Source organism: Chelonoidis abingdonii, chromosome 10, assembly GCF_003597395.2.
Source record: "Chelonoidis abingdonii isolate Lonesome George chromosome 10, CheloAbing_2.0, whole genome shotgun sequence".
Classification (NCBI taxonomy): domain Eukaryota; kingdom Metazoa; phylum Chordata; order Testudines; family Testudinidae; genus Chelonoidis; species Chelonoidis abingdonii.
In genome coordinates this window covers 50,110,712-50,133,758 of record NC_133778.1, presented here as the reverse complement: position 1 = coordinate 50,133,758, position 23,047 = coordinate 50,110,712, and the positions used below count along the sequence as shown (strand labels likewise).

Below are 23,047 nucleotides of genomic sequence, written 5' to 3'. Positions count from 1 at the left end.
TGTCGTTTGATCAAATAGACAGTTTTCCCCCACTGAAAATGGGATCGCTTATTATGCCTAACAAGAACTTTCAGCGGTAGATTGAACTGGACGTTTGGCAGATATTTAAGGACTTGTGGTTATTTCCGATATTCTTAGGATTTGACAAAAGGCTTAATACCTATTACATCAACGTGTGCGTGCGTGAGTAAATGCAACCTCACTCACTTTACCCAGGGGTGTGTGCTGCACATGCCAGTTCATGGCTATCACTAAAGAAATATGCTTAAAAGACTATAATGAATTGACGTGGAGTCTCATAAGCGCTTTTACTTGCCTTATACGGCCCTCTGAAAAACCTGAAAATAGGTGAGCCCGCATAAAATATAGTAAATGTGCACAGAAATTATTGGTAATTGTCTGTCTTTGTGTATTATTATTCCAATGTGTCCGGGATATAAACTCCAATCTATACTTGCATGTAACATTTAAATTCAAACAACTGCTCTGAAGTAACATGAAATGGCATCCTCCCTTTAATGTGTGCATTACTCCCATTCACTTTAATGGGAGTTCCTTGTGGCACCCAGGGGAGAATAGATTCCTACACGTCTTTAGCGTCCTGGCCTTATTGCAGAGGTGTTTGAACCGTGAGTAATTGCATTTGTTTTATACTTGCTCCTAGTAGGTGGCTGCCTGTCGCCACATATACATAAAACCAGCTAGTGCGTATGCATGCACAAGCAGCTGCTGATTTTACAGAGTATGTGGCAGTAAGCCGCGTCTGTCTAAGAACAAAACTGAGGCCCATATGTGTTGTAAGGACGGCATTTCAAGATGAAACCTGAATTTCCTGGCTTATTTTATTATGAGACTGATGGTTATCCCCTACATTTTGAAAATGGTGCGCCGGGTTTTAGTCCTGGGATTCCCATTAAAGTCAGTGACCTCCGGTTTGTTTAAGGGTATTTACAGAGAATAAGCCTTGAGGAGAAGATGAAACTCTTCCCAAGCCAGGCAAACCAGTATCCTTTCCATTGTGTTGCAATAACCAGCCGAGTTATTGTGACATATGACACAGCTGCTGCTGCTGTGGAAGCAACATGACCTATAGGCATAGCTGAAACGATGCTATTGGCACAGTGACGATGTGTTATAAACAACGAACAGAAAAACAAATGTAGTTTCGCTGTTGGTGTGTATACTCACGCTTCTGGAAATGTACGCGTACAGGTGTGGCACCTCCTTTCTGAGGAGTACCATCCCAGAGACAGCCTGAGTTCTCCCTCCATTCTCAATGCCTGAAAGGCTTCATTTGACTATTAAGATCTGTGATAGTGCCTGAAAAATTAGTTCAGAAGGCGATGGAACATCCACAGGGCAAAAGAATGAAGCGCACATGCTCACAAGTCCGGCCACACTTGCAGGCACGCTGGTGCATCACCGATTTATGGGCAGACCCTACGCTCTTTAAAGTAAATGAGATGGCTGCCATTGCCTTCGATGGAAGCAAGATCGGGGTCTCTTCGACCTAAGGCATGCGAATGGTTGATGACATGTGAAAAGATTGCCACTAAGATGTATTGCCTCACCATCTTAAACTTATTATCAGTTAGATGGGTTTTGGGGGGAATGAGGAATCACACTAGGCTTTTTGTTTTCTATCTAAATGATCTACAAAATATGATTATAGAACTAAGAACAGATCATGCACTCGGAGTAGCTACCAAAGAGTAACGTTTACAATGTGCCAATAACCACTGGTAAGTGCAAAGGTGTTGACCTGATTTCTTCAAAACTCACACACACCGAGAACCAAAAAAGTCAATTATATAATAAAAAGAAATACATCCCTGGCATTACTGCACGTGGTGTTATTTGTTAGGTTGTTGGATGGGGAGCACATTAGGCCCTGAGCAACTGTTAGATATGTTCTGTTTGTTGTGTATACTTTCATTACATGCCCAGCACCCCTCTACTGACTGTGACAATGGAATGGTCCATCAGAGTTCAGGATCAAATAACTGCTCTGACAAAATAGGAGTGTTTGCTGTGTAAAGAATTGGAAGCATTTCAGGTGCTGAATATAGCCAGGATCTATAATTTTAGTGCAATGCACACATGCAATACAACGGATCAGATTACATCAACTAAAAGCTGCAAAATATTGTCCCTTCACCTTCTGGCTTTTGTCTCGGAATATTGTCCCCTGCTGTGGCAATATTTTGCCCCTATTGACCTCCAAAAGTGATTAGGTCTGCAGCCTCCCAGAAGAGGCTAGGCCTTGTTGCAAAGGGCTTTGGCTCAGCAGCCTCCATGCCAGAGAGGCAACAGATGAGCTCTGGATTAAGGGGTATGAGTGGATGAGAGTATGTGACCAAGGAAAGGTCACTGTGAAAGAGTCGCTGCATATTTGGGTTAACTGGAGACTTTTCTTTAGTTCAAAGAACTTCCCTGGGAACATGAAATCCATAAAAACACAGAAAACTCAGAAAGTTCTTCCCGTAATTGTTAATTGTGTGCACAGAGCTATATACGATGGAGCTAAGTAATCCTCTCTTTTTACAGATATTTACATAAAGTGCACATGAAGTGTTCATATGACAATGGATCTCTCCTCTCTAAAGCTACATGTATTAGATACACAGAGAGAGACAAAATAACTCCCAAGACCCACTTATTGTCTTTCAATAATGTGCAGGAGGCACCTAAAACGGAAGGCTGAGCTATTTGTGTTCAGCAACTGAGAAAATAAGTCACACAGGCACAAGTGATTTCTTCCATCCCTTGTAAAATCACAAGATCCGTCCTTGTACCTAGCTTTCAGACCAATGCGAGTCCGTAACTAAATATAAACGTGCTTCTTGACATAACAGCATCTTTACATTTAACGTAACTGTAATAAGCAAAGTCACAGTAAAGGCGAGCCTGAGAATGAGAAGCATAAAGACATTCAGAAGAAGCGCACGAAACGGAGGAAATCAGTTTGGAGATGCTAAGCGAGACGATCAGCATCAGGAAATAAAAATAACTTTACTTCCCAAACTGAATTAACAATAGGTGTCTCCATCAATTAATAGTATTGTCCCGCTGTTGACGTGTATCCTGAATAATCTGTACATTTACCTAGAGAAATACTAATCTGTTAAAAGCATTGGGCTATATTCTGATATCATGCACATCTGCTAAAGCCAGAGTAGCTCCGTTATAATCACAGGTACAACCTGGCTACATCCGAAGTAACTTCATCATGAGAACAGAATTTGGTCCAAGTGGGGAAAGTTTCAACGTTTGTTTCAGTGCATTTGGGGATAAGAAGTAAAATAACCCCGAACTTAAACACTGCCCTGGAAAGTGTCAAGTATCTTTGGAGAACCTCACTCCGGCTTGGATTTCGAGGACTGCGTGAGGCTATCATAGGGACCCTGCCTTTTGATCCTTCGCCTTTTCTCTGCTTAAGGAATCGGTCAGGGCACTAACTTTAAAAAGTTTGATCCGCAGCGACAGAAGCTTCTTGCTCAAAGACTTTGAGATCCCTGGCCCCAGACAGCTGGGGTTGGCGAGAGACGCGGGGGATGAGACATTAGGAAGATTCTGCATCCCCTGTATTGCTAAAGAGTCAGAGACCGAGAGAGCAGATTGTACCGCAGAGAGCCCCCGATCCTGCTCCCTTTAGGGACAAACAACAGACAAGCTGGACATAGGACCTGTCCCTTCTCCCCACAGGCTGCCTGCCTTAGCTCAAGCGCAGCCCGTGGGGTGAAGCCGAGAGCCTGTATCCGAAGAGAAGATAATGAAGATCGCTGGGCGACGCTGCGGTACAACCCCGGGTGGAGACAGGAGTTCAGTGACACCGGGGTTGTACGCTGCCCAGCACATCCTAGTGCGGTATCAGCTGGATTCACTGTTAGCCTGGATGGGTAAGAAGTGAAATAACTAGTTGATGACACCTACTCAGTCTAGAGCCGCACAGCTGATGGAATAGGTTTCAATACACACTCCCGCTTCCCCTTCTTTATCTCGCGCTTTCTCACGCCTTTGCCTCCAGGTGTCTAACTACAGGGGCTCAGCAATTTACTTCTTTTAAACAGGTTTGTTAGCTGTGACTTGGGCTTTTACCTCCCATGCTCCTGGACTCTGAAAATAGGTTGAGAATCTCTCGCTCCCACATTCCCTTTTCTGGAAACCCGGAAAACTGGTCTTATCTCTTTCCCCCTAATCTGTCCATCCATTTTCTTTATTATAATTTGCAAATAATATATTCAAAACAGATGAAAATAACAGACCTCAGCATCGTCTCCGGGATACATCTCTACATACATTTTCCTTCCCTAACGTAGGAGACTGAAGTTTTCTTAATTCCCCGCATATAATACCAAAGCTTTCATTTCACTGTAAATGTTACCACATAAATATATGTTGGCGCTAATCATTCAAATCGTCACATTTTAAATACATTATATTGTTTCACAGTTTCTCAAATCTACTTTTGTTTCTGAACAAATTTGCAGCCTGCATCGTTCAAAGCTATGAAACAGGTCTATTTCTCAGTCTCACACTGAAATACAAGCGGCTTGGGGTCACTGTAAACAATTAAATGAGCTTTTCTAGCTTTCATTTTCTTTAAACTTTAAAAGTCGCTAAATATGAGACTGCGTCGTAACTTATTTATAGCAAGCCAGAGTCAAAGCAGTCAATTTCTGTCTTATTTATTCAGACATTTTCTTCAAAGAGAACTCTAAGTATTCTAAGCCAGGCTCCACCGATCCCTAAAATGAAAATATTTTCATGTAAACAAAATTTAAACACATTTTAAAAAAATCTTCAGACTTCAGAAAACAACGTCCGTGGCATTGTCACCAGCGTTAGTCCCCCTTTACTTCCCGCCCCCCCCCATCCCAAACAGACCCCAGGAGCTACAGTACAGGATTTGGGAAATAGAATCCATAAAAGTTCCTTGCTTTTACAAAAGCAATATACTCGAAGATTTAAATGACTTCCGTGCCGTTAAAAGTAGTGCTTGGACTCAGTACAAGGACAGGGACCTCCTAAGAATAAAATCTGGACCAACCTTTTAGTCTCAGCTGTTCCTCTTGCTCCTCCTTCAGAGTTTGCAAATTCATCTCCACAAATTACTAAATAAGTGACACAGCGCATCCGTTCTCCTTTTCACTTTTTATTACTATATCGCCACAGTCAAGTTTCTTTGTCTGCAATGGGTTTTGGTATTGGTACTTCTCGCTTAGACAGAAAGAAGACGAAATTCCATTCGTTTACATGATTTTATTGTTGTAAACATTAAAATTGTCTTTCCTCAAAGAAAGAGTTTATCAGGAAAAAAAATTCAGCGTCTCTAACTGTCATACACCATAGAAAAAAAGGCAGTGACTTGTATAATGTGCCATACTGGAAATATACAAAGAAAAATACTACAGAATATGGCAATATTAAAAATATTACTCAAACATAAAATAATATATTAACTGACAATTTTAGACATAGAAAACAAAACAAAAAATTCAAAGTGCTCAGTAATTTCCAGGGAGTTATATATATTATAAGCACTCTGGAAACAGTCAAAAGCTGTTGCATGCACGATTTGTTTAGCTTTAGACAACAAAATAATCAAGATATAAACTTTTTTTAATCAACATCAACAGTACATACAACACTTACAAACAAGGAATGTTGGACGGTGTTTACAAACACTATGTGCCCTTTTGTCCAAGATTTCAGTTTTGTAATACTTGTGCCCACCTATTTTACAATTGAGAAAATGTTTGAAGCTTAGATAACTACCAATCTTTATAAAATCTAACAGACTACATAGTGTCTGAAATACTATTTATAGAATATAGACATTACTGAAATAGCAAGTGCCTATAACATTGTCATCCTAGAATCATCATGCTTTCCCATTTCATTGAATTACTTCATTCTCTTTCTTTGCAAACACATCTATGTTCTTTCTTTTAGAACTGATTTTAATATTTATTCATAAATAGGCACAGAATAATTTAAAAAGCCAAACTGCATCTGATAAATTTACAAGCCTTTGCCTTCTTTAATTTCATGCCACCCACGCAACATTTAGTTTTTAGTATATATTACAGCTTTCTTTTACATCAGAAAACTTTAGTCTTTAAGAGGGTGAGACTTGTGGGTCACCTTAATACTTTGTCATCATATGAGTCTTAGCCCAGAGTTGCCAAATATGATCGTCTTTTTAATCAGAAGTCCTTTTTAATAATATTTTGAGCTGATAATAAAAAGCTTATACCATGGTATTTAAGTTGTCCACCATCTGAATCCTTGATGCCCCAGAGCCAAAATGCCCATTCACGTTTTGCCTTCAGGAGGTTAGCAACAGTTTTGGGGATGGGAATCTGGCACCCAAAGGTGCTGCTTTGCGCACAGGTGAATTCCCCTTCAGACAGGCCGAGTTTATTTTCTTTAAAGTTCACTTTAAGTGCATGGGAAGAGTCTTAAAAAGGTAAAGTGTCCAGAAAAAGTTTGTCGATTATTGCTGGAGGTGGCACCAAATCTTCTAGTTTCAGGTAGAAAATGCGTTGCAGTCCCTGTGTGCAAAGGGTGCGAAGTTCAGGGAGCTTCCCCAAGAGTTTGGACAAATAATTGGGGCGATTCAAACCTCCGTTATTGAAAGTCACATGGTCTTTGAGACAATTTACAATCTTGTTCTGAAGTTCTTCCACCCTCTTGGGTTCCTTTAGCCCGTGCCTCTCTGCAAAAGACAAGGATGCAGGACATCACAGGTTTGACAATGTGGATACCAGAACAGGGCAAATGGGCTGTGTAGTGATGTTGAAACACCAAACATAAGAAGGTAGAGCTGTACTGACCTGTTACCATAGCCAGGGCAGCGATGCATGAGAAGGCAGATATGTCGATGTTCATATTTTGCAAGTTGGAGGAGAATTCAACAATGGAATCAATCCATTCTCCAAAGCCACGGACACACTGCAACCTGTGCAGGACCACCCCATTGCAAAAGATAAGCTTGCCCTCCACTGGGCTGGACCTGCAATTAATACAACGGGGAATGGGGGAGGCGAGAAAGAGAAAAGGGGGAAAAAGAAAAGATAAGCTAAACAACTAATTACGCGAAGAGCAATAAATGGAGGATTTAAGAGGCACCTAATTACCCAGGAGTTAATAAAACGCAGATCAGTGGACCATGAAAGGATTTGATTTCATAATAATCCAGAAGTTGCCTTTTGAATTTTGGCCATTTACCTGTATGCTAGCCGCAGCACAAACAGTTCCAAGAAAGCGGATTCGAAGAGAAGGTCCTGGTCTGGTTTAGACAGGTCAGTGAAACCAGGGATTTTTTCTGCCCATCCTCGGATGATCTCCATGGAGCCGGTCAAGAGATCATAAAACTGCTGGATATGCTGAGTGTCATCTCCACTCATCTGGTAGTCAGGGTTAGCCTGGAACTGGAATTTCATTTTAAAAAGCACTTAATGAGGTTCTCTAAAATATATAACCCGTGAAATTGCTAACCCCATTTCTAGTAGGGGAGCCAGGTTTTTATAACAATTAAACCTCTCTCTGACCAGTAAGGAAATTAGATGTTCCAGGGCAATTAATTCAATTAGGGATGGTGCTATGAGGTCGTTGCTTTGAATATGTAAATTGCCATTTCTATACTGACTAAACAGAGGGTCACCCGGCATTGAGAAGCGTTCACTCTTATCTACACAACACAATTAGCAAGTTAGTATTCATGCCAGTCCCGGTGTTAGCCTCCTGGAAAGCCTGGTAACCTCTTAATACAAATTATAGCACTTTATGTATTTTAATAACCCCCCTTTCATTAGAGCCTATATTTCCGCGCAGCTGGAATAACACAGAATATTCTTGCTATACTACCTACTCCCTCATTCCCAGTGCAGTTTGCCACAGGTTCACTACTGAGTGCCTGGACTACAGGCTGCCAGCATTCAGGGTGTGCAGCAGCTGAAAAGCATGTGCTCTGAGTATACAGGAGTGCGTGACAATGTCACGAGAGTCCCAAAACTCTGCGGAGCAAATGGGACCGATATCTGCAGTGAGTAGTGTGTGAAGGGGGGTTGGTTACTAGTCTTTCTCTCTCTCTGTGCATATGGGCATGTGTGTGCGTGTGCGTGTTTGCAGCTATGTCTGTATGTTAATATTGTCTCCAGCTTACCCTGGAATAGTCCAGGCTGCTCATAGCCGGGTTGGAGTCGACATGGGCTCTCACCAGGGCACTGATCAGACTCACCGGGGGAGAGGGGGGAGAGGGCTCCTGGGGGCTCTTCGGTTTGGATGGTAAGCGACCCCTTCGGCCTTTTAAACTGTCTGTGCGAACCACTGCGAAAGAAAAGAGTGTTCAGCGTTCCTTCCCCCCACACGGAACACACGAGTGAAACACACAGCCCCTCCCCCCTCGCTAAAGGTAGCTAGGCCTCCTGTGAATAAATCGCCAAGGCTGCAAAGAGCCACATCCGAAAAGGGTAAAAAAAATGTAGCTTTATTTTATTTCTTATTCCAAGGGGATCCTATTTAAATACAAATCTGTATGGCTCTCAGGGAATCAGAGATCATTCTCCCAGCTGAGGCCTGACACAAAGAAATTCTGGGGTGGAGAGGGAACAGAAAGTACGTGTGGGGGAGGGTGTATCTGAGAGGAAAGGAGAGGGTGTATGTGGGGATCGCTGAAGACCTACCTTCTTTGACCATGCCAACTGCAAGGCACTTTTGAAACCGACAATACTGGCAGCGATTTCTGCGGCGTTTGTCAACTGGGCAGTTTTTATTTGCTAAACACACGTATTTTGCGTTTTTCTGGACAGTGCGCTACACAGAGAGAAGGAAATGACAAATTATTTGTTACTTTCCATTAAATTCTGCAGCCTCAAACTGATCAAGTTAAAGTGTCTGAATAGCTGGGATTACACCCTCCCCTCCCTTTTTTTTTCCAGGGCATTTAACAGAAGAAAATTGATAGCGTTAACATTTGAGCTAACCTTGCAGCTCCTAGCAGTGTTTTATATGCCAAGAGAAGGAGAAGGAGACGCTCAGTAAATACAAATCCGTGGGCATTCATATTATTTACATTCCTTGGAGACCTTCTCTATTTAAAATGATAAGATTATTCAATCAGGATGGTGAAATAAAGAGATCACTTAATTTTACCATAGGGAATTCTGTTCCACTTGGTTAGCTTAGACACGGTTCTCTGTCCTAACCAATTTCAATCTGAAGGGGAAGGCAGCTTCTAGCACATGCAAATACCTCCTGTTCAACTGCTGCATGCAACTTCTCGCCAAGGACCTGCAGCCATTTGGGGCCGGCACCAAGGACCTCAGTGTGTCTTGGCCCATTGCAGCGGGGAGTTTTGCAAAACTACATCGGGCTTAGAGGAGCACAAGGCGCTGTTGTTAGCACACATTTGCCCGCCTGCTTGCTCCTTCTGTGGTTGCCGTTCTACCCTCCCTCCCAGTGGGATCTGCGCCCGAGCTCTTTGGCCAGGCTGTTGCTTTGCATTTGTGTGGGTGAGCGCAGGAGGTGGATCCCTTTGGTATTTGTGAATTAATCCTTTCCCCAACCCTCCCCATGCGCTCTCAGCACCTCCAGCTCACCTTGAAGAACCCCTTGCAGCCCTCACAAGTGCGCACTCCGTAGTGCTGGCAGGCCGCGTTGTCCCCGCACACTGCACAGAGGCCCTCGTTGGATGGAGACCCCCGGGAGGGAGGGGATGGCACCTGGGTGTCCAGCAGCTGGGAAGCATGGCCAATCTGTAGCCCTGGGAAGCCCATGGATGCCTGTTTGCGGATGGGATTGGGCACTGCAAATGTCTGGCCATCGACTACATGGTGGGCCCCGGATGGCTCGGGGTTCATGGGCACGTGCAGGGGCCCGTCAAATCGCATCTGGCAGCTGGACACTGGGGTTCCTGGCGGTGATTGCTTAAAGGAGAATAAGGAGAGCCTGGACACAGGCGTTTTCCTCTGCTCGATCATGTGGGTGGTGGCCACGTAATTCTGGTGGAAGTTGTGGAGGGAGCCAGGGTCGTCCCACATGGGGCTGTGCTGCACCTGGAAGCCGGGAGTGGTGGGAGTCGGAGGCGACGAAGGCTTGTAGTAAACGGAGCCTGAATGAGGCATCATCTCCTCCGACTGAGGGGGGAGGTGGTTGTGTTGCTGGTAGCTGTGCATCTGAATGTCTTCCACTTTAATAGAGGACTGCTGTCCGGACAGGGGCATTTGGTACAAACAAGGTGGCTTCACGTCGTAGCTTGTGCTGTAGTTGTCCATAAAGGTACTGAAGCTGGGGAGAGAAGTGGTGGCAGTGATTTCAGTGTTGGTGAGGTCCATGCTAAACTTGACAAACTCTGGAGTTAAGAAATCGGAGCTGTATTCTCCTGAAGAGTGGTAACTGTAGCTCTGGGAAGCTGGGCTGGCTCCTTGAGGCGATGACCCATACTGAGCCTGAACACAGGGCATGGCTGGAAATGAAACAGTGTAATATATACTCAGCCTGGTCAACTGCATACTTTCTCCCCTGCTTTGTACACCTGCTTTCTACAACACTGCGGGCCACATTAGGAAGCCGCACACACTTCTTATTGCGCCAAGAAAACGTGTTCACAGGGGAAAAAAGAGATTACACTAAAGTGCATAGAGCTCTGATGTTTGTGAATGTTTAAAGTGCACAGTGTACCCCCAAAATGTCTTTCAGTCCCCCACAAACAGACTGAATGAGCACCAGTCGCTTTATTTCTGTGTACAATGATATTTTCAGCTAGTTCATTTGTAAAGAAAAACGATGAAGTGAGTTGCACAATGTGAAGTTGTTTGGAACACATCTACGCACGTGTCTTACTTATGTTACTTGGCTTTCAGTGTGAAGTTGTTTCTTTTGAATATTAAAGAAATTAAGCTCACAAACCTTCAGCCGGGTTACACGCGTTTTCGAGGGAATTAAAGGTGAACAGTGTCGGAATTCAATGGAGACAAAGTTTCCAAGATTTTAGAAAATCAGTGAGGACTCCAGACTGCCCAGTACGCTCTCTGAAACAGACACAATAGACTTTATGTTCAGATTTGTTAAGGATTGATTTGAAACAAATGTATCGTAAAACCATGAGCTTCTCTAGCACAAAGTTTGCCTGTTTTAGTAAGAAGCATTGTGCGGCCTTTTAATAAAGAAATCAGATTTAAAATAGTTTAAGAAAAGAGCTAGAGCTAATATGAAATTTTGTCCTTATGGCATTTTGGCATATAAACTTGTTCCCCCAATGAGTTATTATCGGGAAGAAAACCTACTGAAAGCAGGTTGTTATTTACATTATTAATTTTAATTATTTTATTCTATTATTTCCACGGAGGGGGGGAATTGATTTGATTTTTAACACCTACCCCTCCCCAGATAACATCTGAGTCCATTTATTGAAGAATAAAAGGAGGAAGGCACATTTTTGCACCTTCCCTCCAAAGTCCCTAAAATCCAAATGTGACTTTTTAACGACAGGTCTAAAAAGGGGCATTAATGACAACAAACCACGTTAAATCAGGTAACTAGACAATCAAAAAAGCCAAAGGAGTTTCCGATGAAAGAAACCTGGTAAACAGAGGTGGAAAATGCTTCTAGTGGATGCACTTACCCAGGGAAATCTTAATTAACAAAAATGAACGCAGCCTAATATATTTTCCCTTTGTTTTGTAAATATGCACAAATAAAGTTAAAAGGGGACATGTGAAATAAACAGAACCCGCAGCTCCTTATTTAAGCAGGAGTGACTTTAAACCCCCACCAATACTATTTGCTTCATAGTGTGACACCTTACACATGTAACACATTACCAGTTGTACAACCACAAACTTAATATTTACCCTACCAGGTGAAACAAACCACGCTAACATCCCTAAAATCTCCAGACTGCATGGATACCACAGACAGCGACTACGTATCCTCAATCTAACTCCGATTGATCCAAATATTCACTCCTTTCTCTTCCGCGTTCTGCTAATTAACGCCTGGCATGACGGCTTGCTTTGTTGATGGTCAGTGTACACTAAGTAAATAGAAGGTGGCTGGCGGGCAGGGGGGCGGGGGGTCACCGCCGAAAAGAATAACTGCGCTAGATTAAACTAGCAGGTAGCCTTGCAAGCCACCCCCCACAAGCTTATAACACGCGCACAGCAGCAATAAATATCAAAGGCAACTAAGTGATAGGACACTGCAGAACTTTACAGAGCTACCCTATAACACCAGCACCGCTTGCTAATCTTGGAGATAGAGAGAGAAAAATGTGCCCAGGCAACACATACGCTGAAGAACTTTTCTCCTGCTATGTAACCGTGGAAGTTCAGGCCCCAGCTATACACCTTCACCTCAACAGCCCAACTTCGACATCCTATGTCCCCCAAACAGGTGAAAGTTATAGCAGAAAGTCAGGGGCATATGCTTGCACCAAAGTTGATTTCACGTTAGCATCTTTTACGGAACCAGATCGGAGACTCACTCAGTGAGGAATTAACTGAATGACACTTTGGAAATACAGTATGGAAAAAGGTTGCATTTGAAAACCACACACAAAATATTATAACGCTTCCTATTTCCAGCCAGCCTCCCAGCCCTTCCACTGGAGTCCATCGTGAAGAATGAGGGCATCCTGCAGATGGCTGTAAATCAACGACAAGATTAAACAGGGGGATTTTACAAAAATCAATACTCACTTGTTAGCAATGTCTTTTTCATTCATTCATTCAACCGTCTGAGCAACAGTTTCCCAAGGACAGATCGTCAGACAAAACAACCGATGACGGAGCACTTGCTAGTTATTCTCTGTTGGGAAGTATAGTACTAGAGCACAGTGCGAGCAAGCCGGACAGACTGGCCCTTCCCTCCAATGTGCCTTTGTTTATGTGGGCTCCGTATTCCACAGCCAACATGCACCTAAAGTCTCCAAGCGTCAGTGCACGTCAGTGCTGCCCGCCCAATCAGCCATCCGAGGGGCTGGATCTCTCTGCACAGTTGGCCAGTTCTTGCTTTGGTAAATTTCCGACGTGACATCACCAAGAGTGCAGATTTTAAGGTGGGAACAAGCTCCCTCGGTTCACCTTGTTACAGCTTTTCCAAAATAGGTCCAACTCCCCCGCACGTACACCCCCTAGATGTGCAAGACTGTAAACAAAGAACTAGATCCCCCCACCCCTCACGCCGTGTCACAAACCTTAGAGGATCTCTCTGCGGCTCTCCCTACGCAGACACACGGTATAATAACGTGCGTTGCTCTGTCTGCGTGGGGTCTGCTAAGTTGTGTGTCTATACCACAGTACGGTGCGGGAATTTTTCTTGCATACGTACATACATACGGACATCGCTACTTTCGTGCATTTACTACATACAGTTTTTTTTCCTTCTTTGTGACCCCTGGAGGCATTTTCTACAGGCTAAAAATGAGGACCCCCTCTTTCCCCAAAAAACAAACAGCAGCACCTGTTAGCACCAGATTCACTGTCTCCAGGTGTATTGGAGAGAATGTTTTATTACGCGGTGCAGAGCAATCGTCACCGTATAAAATCGAAGTCCGCTGGTGCCTTGAAATCATCCTTCTCTCAAAACCACACAGCTTAACGCAACAAGTTGTCCAATTGTCAGGAAGGTGTGTTTGTGTGGGGGGTGGGCGGTTGGTTTACAGCCCACATTACCACTTAAAAAGGACAATTAAAGGCGTTGGAAATAAACGTTTATTTTGGAAGGAAAGTTACTGTCCCGCCGCGGACACCGTCTCTTTCTGTACGCCGGGAGTAAAGAAGCCGATTGTACGGAGTTATACGCATTAAACTTTAACTTATGCAATGTAAAAGCCTGGCTGTCAATAGCTCTGTGCTCCACTGAGAGAAAAAGTGCAGAGCCAGGGTGACGGTGGGGGTGCGCTTTACTCAGACCAGGGTAATACTAGAAGCTGTCACAGAGCCTTGTCCCTGCTTTGCATGTTAATCGACTGAACTCGGCTCGGAGTGGGCGCTCCAGCTCACAGAAAGGAAGGGAAGACGCACAGAAAATGCCTGCTAAGGAGAAATACCTACCCGTACGTAACAGGAACAATGATAAGGACCCAGCAAGAGCGCCCCCCCCTGCCCCCACCTCCCTTCTACCGGAGGAAAGCTGGCTCTCGAGTCGAGGGTATGACCTGTGCTTTATGTTTTATCCCCTTTCCCTGCAGGTCATGACCCCTTCGGAGACAGGCCGGGTGTCCCCGACCAGCCCCTGCCCGGCGCTCTCCAGTAGGGTTTTAGTCAAGCTCCAGAGAAGCGCCTCATCTAGCCTGCTTCCCCGGACAGCTCAGCATCTGACCTCCCTGCACGTGGGTTCAAAGCTCCGTTAACCTGACAGCCAGGGTGCAAGGAAGCAGCTCCCTTTAGACAGCTTTATCCGCCTCCCGTCAGCGGGAAGGGGCTTGCCCCGCTACAACCCCTCTGGCCCTCCTCGCAGCCAGGACGCGTGTCTGCGCTGGGGGCCCGGGAGCGCCCCGTCCGCCCACCCGCTTCCCCTCGGCAGTCATACGGGAGCTATGTTTGGCAGCGCTATAAATAGCCCCGGGCGTCCCGGGCGAGGGGAACCTGAGGCAGCCACCTTAAGCTCTGCGGCGGCTGCAGCGAGCTGCAGACGGGGGAGGGACGGGGCTCATTAGCATGAGCGCAGCGGCGTCAGCCGCCGCCCGTGGGCTGAAGCAAACGAAAGGGAAAAAGTGAGAGTTGGGCGGGGCGGCGCGTGACGCAAGGGGCCGCCGCTATTGACGCAACCAGCCGGTTGCGCCAAAAATAGCAGCTGCTTGGCCGGCTCCCTGCTCTATTGCAGTGGGGGGAGCCGCTTATAGCCCGAGAGTGGGCGGGGCTGTTTCAAGTATCCCCGGTCGGAAGCTCGCGAGTCGCCAAGGGTCGGTGCCCGCGGGCTCCCGGGTTGACAGTGGGAGGCACTTGTTAAATACCACCCCAAAACGGGAAGGACCCTCGTTCAAAAGTTCCTTAGCAATCCTAGCCAGGCTGTGCTACTGGCACTAGGGTACCAGCTCCTCCCATTCACCAACAGAAGTTGGTCGGATACATGATATTGCCTCACTCACCTGCCTCGTCTCTCGGATACCCTGCGACAGACATAGCTACAACAGCACTGCAAATAACTATAAAAGGAGAGGTAGGTTTTTTAAGGTATCTGCCACTTTATTAAAAGCTCCCGAGCCACACTACTTCAAAGGAGCTCACAAGTTTTTCGTGATAGCTCTTCTTAATGGCATTGGTAACGGTGCAAATGATTTCTTGCAGGTAAGCATGATGAGTGGTTTTATGCAGCTATGTTGAATCCTTATCAATCTCATTCCTAAAGTACAAGAGAAGCAAGTTTCCACGAGGACAATTAATTTCCAGAAAGATTTGGAAGGTACTGTTTTAACCCATGCAAAAAATTACTGAAAGTTCTCCTCACTCACCCCTATGTACCAAAATTACACCTATACTTGACATAGTTGTGACAAAATGGGCTTCAGCTACTCCTACGGTAAGTAGGAATCCTGATGTCCGACAGCCAGCTGTGTTAACACATGCACACAGGATGTGTTGAGGTTTAAACCACCATCAAAAGTGGTAGAAGTACAGCAGCAGCAGTCCAATCAGAACCATCAGCCACTGCAGTTCAGGGATCCCACCAGTAGGAGGCTAGACTTCACAATTAATGTAAAACTGCACCTAGACAGCCTGTGCAGTGGTATGGTAGTTGTGTTGGGCCCAGGATATAAAAGATACAAGCTGGGTAAAGGAATATAGTTTACTGGAAAAATTTCTGCTGGTGAGATATACAGGACTTCTCATATGTTTGTCTATGCTCAAATCCTTGTCCCTCTCACCAGCAGAAGTTGGTCCAATAAATGATATTACCTCATCCACCTTATCTCCCTAGTACAGAATGGCATATGGATCTGAAACAGCAGCATAGAAACCATCACTATAACAACTTGTGTATTACTTCAAGCCTTTAAATAATTTCTAAATAAATTGGCATAGTTTCTCTCTATTTTGGGACAGATTCTAGGAATCTAACTCCTCAGAAGGAAGAGTTTTTATGTCCACATAAATGCCATGTGAAGTAGTGGCTTTTTAATCTCCTAACAAAATTCAAATCAGGTTTGGAGAACCAAAAGGCACATTTTTTAAAAACATTCAATAAGTTAACTTAATGAGAGGATTCCTGACTGTAGAAAATGTGTGTGTGTACACCCACACCGAATTGAGCAATATCTGTAAACAGTAAAACAATGGGCTAAATGTAAGTGATTTCCCATGCTAAAAATGACTCCAGCTGTTTAAAATTGTGTATACAGAGGAACCCCATGATGTAGCAGTTTGACAGGAAGTGCAGTCTTTTTTTTAGGCCCAAAGCCTAATGACTAACTTTGTAAAGATTTTTAGTCAAATGGGAAGACTTCATACAGTTCTTAAAAGACATGGTATCGGTATTTCTAAATGTCATTCCATTGCTACCATCTTCTTGAGAAAAAAATACAAAGGGGAATAAATATGAAAAATGATTGGCCTATGTCCTTTTAAAATAAATGAAGAATTCTACAGAGCCTAAGCAAAATTAAAAGTGCTTTGATTTTCAAAAATAGTAAATATGTTTTTAAGAATAGACTGATGGCAGTGAAGTTTTCACTGTGTCTTTTCTCCTCAGACCAACAACATTTCAACAGCGAGGGCTGTTTTTTGTTGACACTGTGTTCCCTGCCTCCTCTAAATCCACAATTTATGCCATCTTTTAAAAAAATTAAAGAAAGTAACATTTTGAGAATAATCGGTCAATAGTCTTATTGCTCTGATAACTTTGAAAATTTGACCATGAAAATAAGCAAAAGACCAGTAGTTATATGTGCATTTTTATAATCATTACATATCACTGTGTTAAAATCCGAAAAAAACAAAAACCCACCACTCTGGGGAACTCAATTATAATATTTTATTGTATATATTACACATAATCTGTATATACATTTAAAATACATCACAATTTAGAAATTAAGCCTTAACCAGGGAACTTTTAATTAAATGCTTAATAAAGACTTGCATGAAATAGTATTTTCCTCATCTCAAAAACATACGAAACACTGTATATGCATCACCCTATTTATGTCAACAGTAAAACTCCCAGTGACTTCAGTGGGCTCAATGACCGGAACAGCATTCTGAAAAAAGCAAACAAAAGTTAACTCACAGAATGGAGTTACTCACAGAGAAAGCAAGAGCACTACCTTTTCATTATGGCCACTTTAGGAACCTGTTTTAAAAGGCACATAACAAGCACTTTAAAACAGTGACTTCCTTGGAGTTTGGAGCAAAGAGAGGTTGCTTGACATTGCAGGAGTTTCATAATAAACAGTTGTCCCATATATTGGCTTCTTGAGAGAATGAGACTTCTGAGAATTGCTGTGTGTCTTCAAATTGAGTTTTCTGCTGCAATCAAGTCTGTATATTTAAAGATAAAAAAACCCACACAAATCAGTTTAATTTTATCATTTTCCACTGTTACAGTTTAAGAATAAGGCAAGTTGGTATTTCTGTAATACGTATGATCCAGATCTTTGGCAATTTGCATGCAATTTCTTTTCTGCTTTGTTTTTGACTTGTCAAAAACTATTATTCTATTATGAATGTAAATAGACTAAAACTAACAAAAAATGACTTAGAAAAAAGACATATCTTTAGGATTATATGCAAATATGCAGTTTAGAATGAACAAAAAGCTTTACAGAGAAATATTTTAAAACGACCCCCTTAAAAGTTGCGCTAGAATGTCTACTGTCTGCATTAAAGGACATCCAAAATATTAAGATAATTACATACAAGTCCAAAATTACTCATAAAAACATGCAACCTGTATCAAATCAGTAATTATTCCATTATATGGTGTCTAAACTGAGAATGCTTTCAATTTAAGAATTAAAAATATTTTTATTTTGTAAATATTGTACATATTGTAAATATGGCACCTGACATGAACATGAGGCCCAAACTGCTTGCTTACCTCAGATATCTAGTCCCACTGAAATAAAGGGAAATAATGCAAATAAGTTTCATAGCATGTGATTTAAGTTCTTAACTATAGATTTGTTGAGTAAATCTCACTGAAACATTGTGTAATGGTGAAGTGACCACAAGTAAAGTTAGTCAAAATTCACATGTACAATATTTTAAGTTTCATCTTCAGAATCTTTCTAAAACATGTTTGCTTTTTCTAATCATCCTTTGTTGCAACAGATATCCATTAAATAGTTGAAAATTCCAACTTGAAATAAAATATAGGGTTTAGTTATTCTCACCTGAAATTATGACCAGTTTACTGTAGTTCAATCTCACTTATGTTCAGCAGAATAACCTTAGACTACTCCAGTAGGCCAATCTACCATTTGAATGGAAGTCACATTGAATCACAAAACTAAAAGTATGACTAGTTTGTAATATGATGAAGTGTATATTTCAATGGTTAGCCCACACCATTAAAAGAAATAATGTATAGCAAAGACCCTTATCATGGTAAGTAATACATCTAATTACCATATCCTTAGAATAGATGCAATATAAATTTCATTGCTCACTTAAAAGTTCTAAAGTTAACAGCATAAACTTGAAGTTGAGTAATTAAGTAATCCTTATATAGACACTTATTAAAGTATTTATACATATTATCTTAAATCTACATCTATCATTTTGCCAATTAAAATTAGGACTTTAATTGCAATTAAGTAATTTAATTGCCAATTGAACAGCAAAATTGCTAAGTGACTAATTTTAATGCCTATTTTAATTACCAATCATGACTGGGGAGGGAGCTAATCAAGCAGTATCAGAGTAATGATGTGAAAAAAAGGGAGAACAAACATTCAAGACTACATTCTTTAAAAAAGAACCTTACATTAAATAAATGCAAACACAATTTTATAAAATGTAGTGAAATGCGGTATTTTGGTATCAAATACAAGAACACAGAACATATTTAATTAAAACTGTTAGTCTGATAAAGTATTATAATAGGAAGTGCACTTTTACATTATATATTTACATGATAGTCACACTAAAAAGGGATAAACTAAACTGCATATCAATGTGAGATTGTCTACATGCTTATAACTTAATAGACTGAACCATTTTAGAAGAGGTGTACTGGTCACTTTAGTAAAAAAAGTGACTTTTAAATATGAAAGATAAAAGACAGTCTCTCCATTATACACAAAGTAGTACTATAGTACTACTATACAAATCAGAGGCACACTTTCACATGTGGGGAGCAGCGAAATGTTGATTTTCTCTACAGTTTGTCACATATTGCTATAGCTCCAACATCAAAACGAGAAGCAAAAGTGCAAAATATTTTAATTCATCAGTGTGAATGATAAACAGCTGTGGTTGTAATGCAATCAGAATTATGCTATAAGGAAACTAATGCATTTAGGATCCATAATATGTGATGTTTTAATTTTTTCAAATTCCCTCTCCTTTCCTTCCCCAGCTGAAGTATGTGCACCATTATGTAATCAATGTTCAGTCAGTTGGCAATTTAAGAAATAAGAATGTGAATAATGAACCCTTTTTGGCACTGAAGTCCAAATTTTAGAAGGCCCATATCTAAACAAATACTTTAACATCCAGTGTTTTACCAGTCACTAACAATGTGATTCCCTCCCCAGGTCATTAGAATAACGGTGTCAGGTTCAAATGCAGTTCAATCCTTCTATAGGGCTAATTTTGGCAGCCAGCCACTCAGACCTTGACTCAAAAACTCCATAGTCCTTACTCAGCCAAAGCTCCCCACTGACTTTAATGAGGACCTTTATCTGAGTTTAGGATAACAGGATTAAGTTAAAATTATAATGAATGTTACCTAGGACTTTAAGACAGTAATTCTACACAAGTCATATGTGGCAGTGGGACATGCATGGACAGAATCAGTTCATAGAGAATAAAAAAAAAACACCAAACAACAACAAAAAACACAACTAATGCCTGTAGAAGAGGTTTGCATTTTTTAAAAAGTGAAAATGAGTACAAAATAAAAATCATAGGAACTCATTGAAATGTAGGTCCCCTCGAAGGGACTTTTATAATTCTGTGCAGTTTTATTTGTTTGTTGTTTTTAAAGCTCTCAATCAGGCAGTAGTTGTGTAAGGAAGACAGTACCTGTATAAGGAACACACTAACTGATTAAATCACAACACAGTGACACTTGCCCCCTATATACTTGCCACAATATTCATCCATTGAAAATCCCGTTAAATACAAGAAGCATTAACAGAATACCATTTTTTCTAAACATGTTCTGATCAAAAACAATTTTTTTTTAAAGTCAAACAAATTATTTTACACGGTTTGATAGTCTTGGTTCTACAGCATTTTTATCCTTGTTGGCAAAATGGCAATAATTCATTGTTCCTAACATGATAAATTATTTCATATGTGAGCAACTCAAACTTTGCCTTCATATATTTACATTGAAAGGCTTCTGTAATTATGTACTAGGAATAGGGGCTCAATTCTACTCTTTGTGCAGCCAATAGAAAAAGAATGGTGCCAGTATATTGAGAGAGAGTCTGGTTTTTTGTTGAGAAAAGAAAATAACTTTGTGTAACAACAGAATTTTTTCCACATGATACATACATATCCCCAAACATATGGTATATTAATTACAATATGCTCACATATCCTGTTTATGGTATATCTATTTTTGGGAGCATGAAATTTCATTTTCTATTACTTGACCAACCGTTCTTAATAATTTATCAGGTTTATCCCATAAGAGGGATATACAGTAATATTTATTAGTCTTACAATACCACCTGGAGGCCAGAGCCGCATTGTTCTAAGCATTGTACAAACATATAGCAAAGAGATAGACCCTGCCCCGAGGAGCTTGCAATCTATATCGGTTCCCTGTGTATAAGTAGAGTAATTTAAGATTAAAAAAATCAGTGACAGACTCAAAATGGTTTATTTGACAGATTATAAATCTTTTTCCTTCTTTTACTGTATTAATTTTTTTCCATCTTGAATGACGTATCAGAGGGAAAGAATACATTAGTTATTAAAAGTGCCTTTGAAAAATTAACTCAGATTGAGCACAAATATTTTAAAAAAAAAAACACTCTAGAGGTTCAGGTAGGCAGGTCCTTTAGAGTCTGCTCACACTTCAAAACACTGTAACTGTGACACTAAAATAGAATACTAGAGGCTTTGTAAATTCTCTAAGGGACCAGTCCAACAGCCACTGGAGGCAATGGGAGGCTTTCCATTGATTTCTTTGGGCACTGGATTGGGACCTAAGTATTTTACATCCAAGATATTTAACTCAAAGTATAAGATCAACAGATGAAAGGGTGATACATACCTGTTTCAGTGAGAATAGTTAGCTACTTAATTTTTCTGCAAGTGCAATTTCTGCCAAAAGATTTTAATCAATCATACTGAAGTAAAAAACTTTGTCATATAAAAAAACAAATTAAGTCCCTGATGTCAACTTGTTTGAAATTATTGAGATGCAACAAATTTATCAGGATCTATTTTCCTAGTTTTTTTGGAGAATCCTAATACTTAGTTCCAGACCACCTCTCCTTTGTTTCCCATACTAGCATGCTGTACAAGTGTGGATAGTTTTAGATATTGGAGTGTTTATAAATAATAATGTTTTATACTTTCAAATGTTTTGAGAGATACATGTAGGCAATTTAACTGAAGACTGTGGAAGCTGTGGTTGTCCATATTTATTGTGGACATGTTTTTACTGGGGCAGGCTTCACTGTTTGAATAATCTGACAGCTGTCAAGATCCTAGCATGCAAATGTTTATAGTATTTGAAATCTAGCCCCATTTGGCCACACTGTTATTATAAAAACTGAGAGTTCCATTTACTATCTTATTGTTATATAGCATCAGGTCAAGAAATATAAATCGTACCAAGCAATTCATCTTCCTGTTCAGAGAGTCATTAAATTTCTCCCAGAACATATCTGATTGATATTCTTGGAGGTGAAAGGCTAAACGGACCATATGGCAACATGTTGCATTCCATATGTTATCTGCCCATCCGTGCTTAAGCTGCCATTAGCAACATCTGCACCCAGCGGAAATCCAGCTGTGCAGAAAACTATTGCTGGAATTGTACTTATGCAAAAAAAAAAAAGCCTAGCTTAACGCCATTAAATCGAGACAGGCAGGCAGCCTGCCAGGGCGACAGAAACCTCGATTGAGTTAAATTAGGCAAAAGCTTTACTGGAGTTAAATTTTTAACTTTCAATTCGCGGGGCTGATTTGGGAAAAAGCAGTTACTCTTCGCTGGAAGGCCGGGTCGCACCTTCGTTCCTTTACTGGGGAAGCAGCAGGCAGGGCAGTCACCCACCCCATCCCCGCGATTGCTACTTTATGGAACTGCAGCTGGACTCTCCTGGAAGCCCCGCACTGGTGGAGTGGGGGTGTGGGGACAACAGAGTTAGGCAGCTGAAGGAGCATCTTTACACGTCCACAGCCCCAGCTAGCGCCTACGGGGGCCAGGAGGAGAAGCCTCCCTTTCTCGGGGGGATAGGGGGGAGGAATGCTGTGAACCGAAGTTTCTTTGTGTTGCTTGCGGGACTGGTCCCCCATAAAGCGGCGCGCACACACCCCCCGCACCTGCCTGTGACATTACCTGGCTCCTTTCCTGCCTGTGCTGTCCGCCGCGCGTCCCTCCCATCAGAGCCGCACCGCACCGTGCCGTGCCCCAGCTGCGCGGGCCGCGCTCCCCAAGCTCAGCCCGGGCGCCGCCAGAGGAGGGGAGGCAGGACAAGGCCAGGCGCGGCCCGGGGGCGGCGCTAGCAGCAGCGCCCGGCCCCCACCTGCTGCAGCCGGGGACCAGGAGGAGGAGAAAGCGGGGGCTGCGGCGGGACCTCCGCGCCCCGTTCCCAGCACCACACAGAGCCCCATTGTAGCCGCCGCAAGCCCAGCGGTAGCGGCCAAGAGCGTCAGCTCCCCCGTCAGCAGCGCCGCTCTCCGTGACGGCAGCG

At 42.2% G+C, this 23,047-nt stretch overlaps 1 protein-coding gene and 1 long non-coding RNA gene across 5 annotated transcripts; both read right to left on the bottom strand.

Annotated features, from left to right (window-relative positions):
* Nucleotides 1-5,247: 5,247 nt before the first annotated feature.
* On the bottom strand, nt 5,248-15,176 carry NR4A2 (nuclear receptor subfamily 4 group A member 2). 4 transcript variants are annotated; one of them, XM_032789187.2, is made up of 8 exons: nt 12,705-15,176; nt 10,915-11,036; nt 9,606-10,471; nt 8,691-8,820; nt 8,171-8,334; nt 7,234-7,436; nt 6,840-7,018; nt 5,248-6,721 (listed from the first exon to the last, which is right to left on the bottom strand). In XM_032789187.2, exons 3-8 carry the CDS (start codon nt 10,467-10,469, stop codon nt 6,465-6,467), a joined length of 1,797 nt encoding a protein of 598 aa, XP_032645078.1. In that variant the 5' UTR covers nt 10,470-10,471; nt 10,915-11,036; nt 12,705-15,176; the 3' UTR covers nt 5,248-6,464. The 4 variants fall into 4 exon arrangements, with proteins under 4 accessions (XP_032645078.1, XP_032645084.1, XP_032645093.1 ...); XM_032789193.2 differs by having other exon boundaries at nt 8,246-8,334; XM_032789202.2 differs by having other exon boundaries at nt 9,606-10,293.
* A 1,790-nt stretch (nt 15,177-16,966) lies between these two features.
* Nucleotides 16,967-22,681, bottom strand: LOC116830030 (uncharacterized). Its single transcript, XR_004374863.2, has 2 exons — nt 18,046-22,681; nt 16,967-17,486 (listed from the first exon to the last, which is right to left on the bottom strand). It is a non-coding gene; the product is annotated as an uncharacterized LOC116830030 (long non-coding RNA).
* Nucleotides 22,682-23,047: the final 366 nt, after the last annotated feature.

What these genes read in the sequence shown, in the direction of transcription:
- NR4A2 (XM_075070222.1), bottom strand. Translation starts at nt 10,517, where the DNA reads ATGCAGTTGACCAGGCTGAGTATATATTACACTGTTTCATTTCCAGCC. An exon ending in GCTGCAAGGGGTTCTTCAAG is followed by an intron (nt 8,821 to 9,605) that starts GTGAGCTGGAGG and finishes CTCTCTGTGTAG; the next exon opens with CGCACTGTCCAGAAAAACGC. An exon ending in TGCCCTGGCTATGGTAACAG is followed by an intron (nt 6,722 to 6,839) that starts GTCAGTACAGCT and finishes TGTCTTTTGCAG; the next exon opens with AGAGGCACGGGCTAAAGGAA.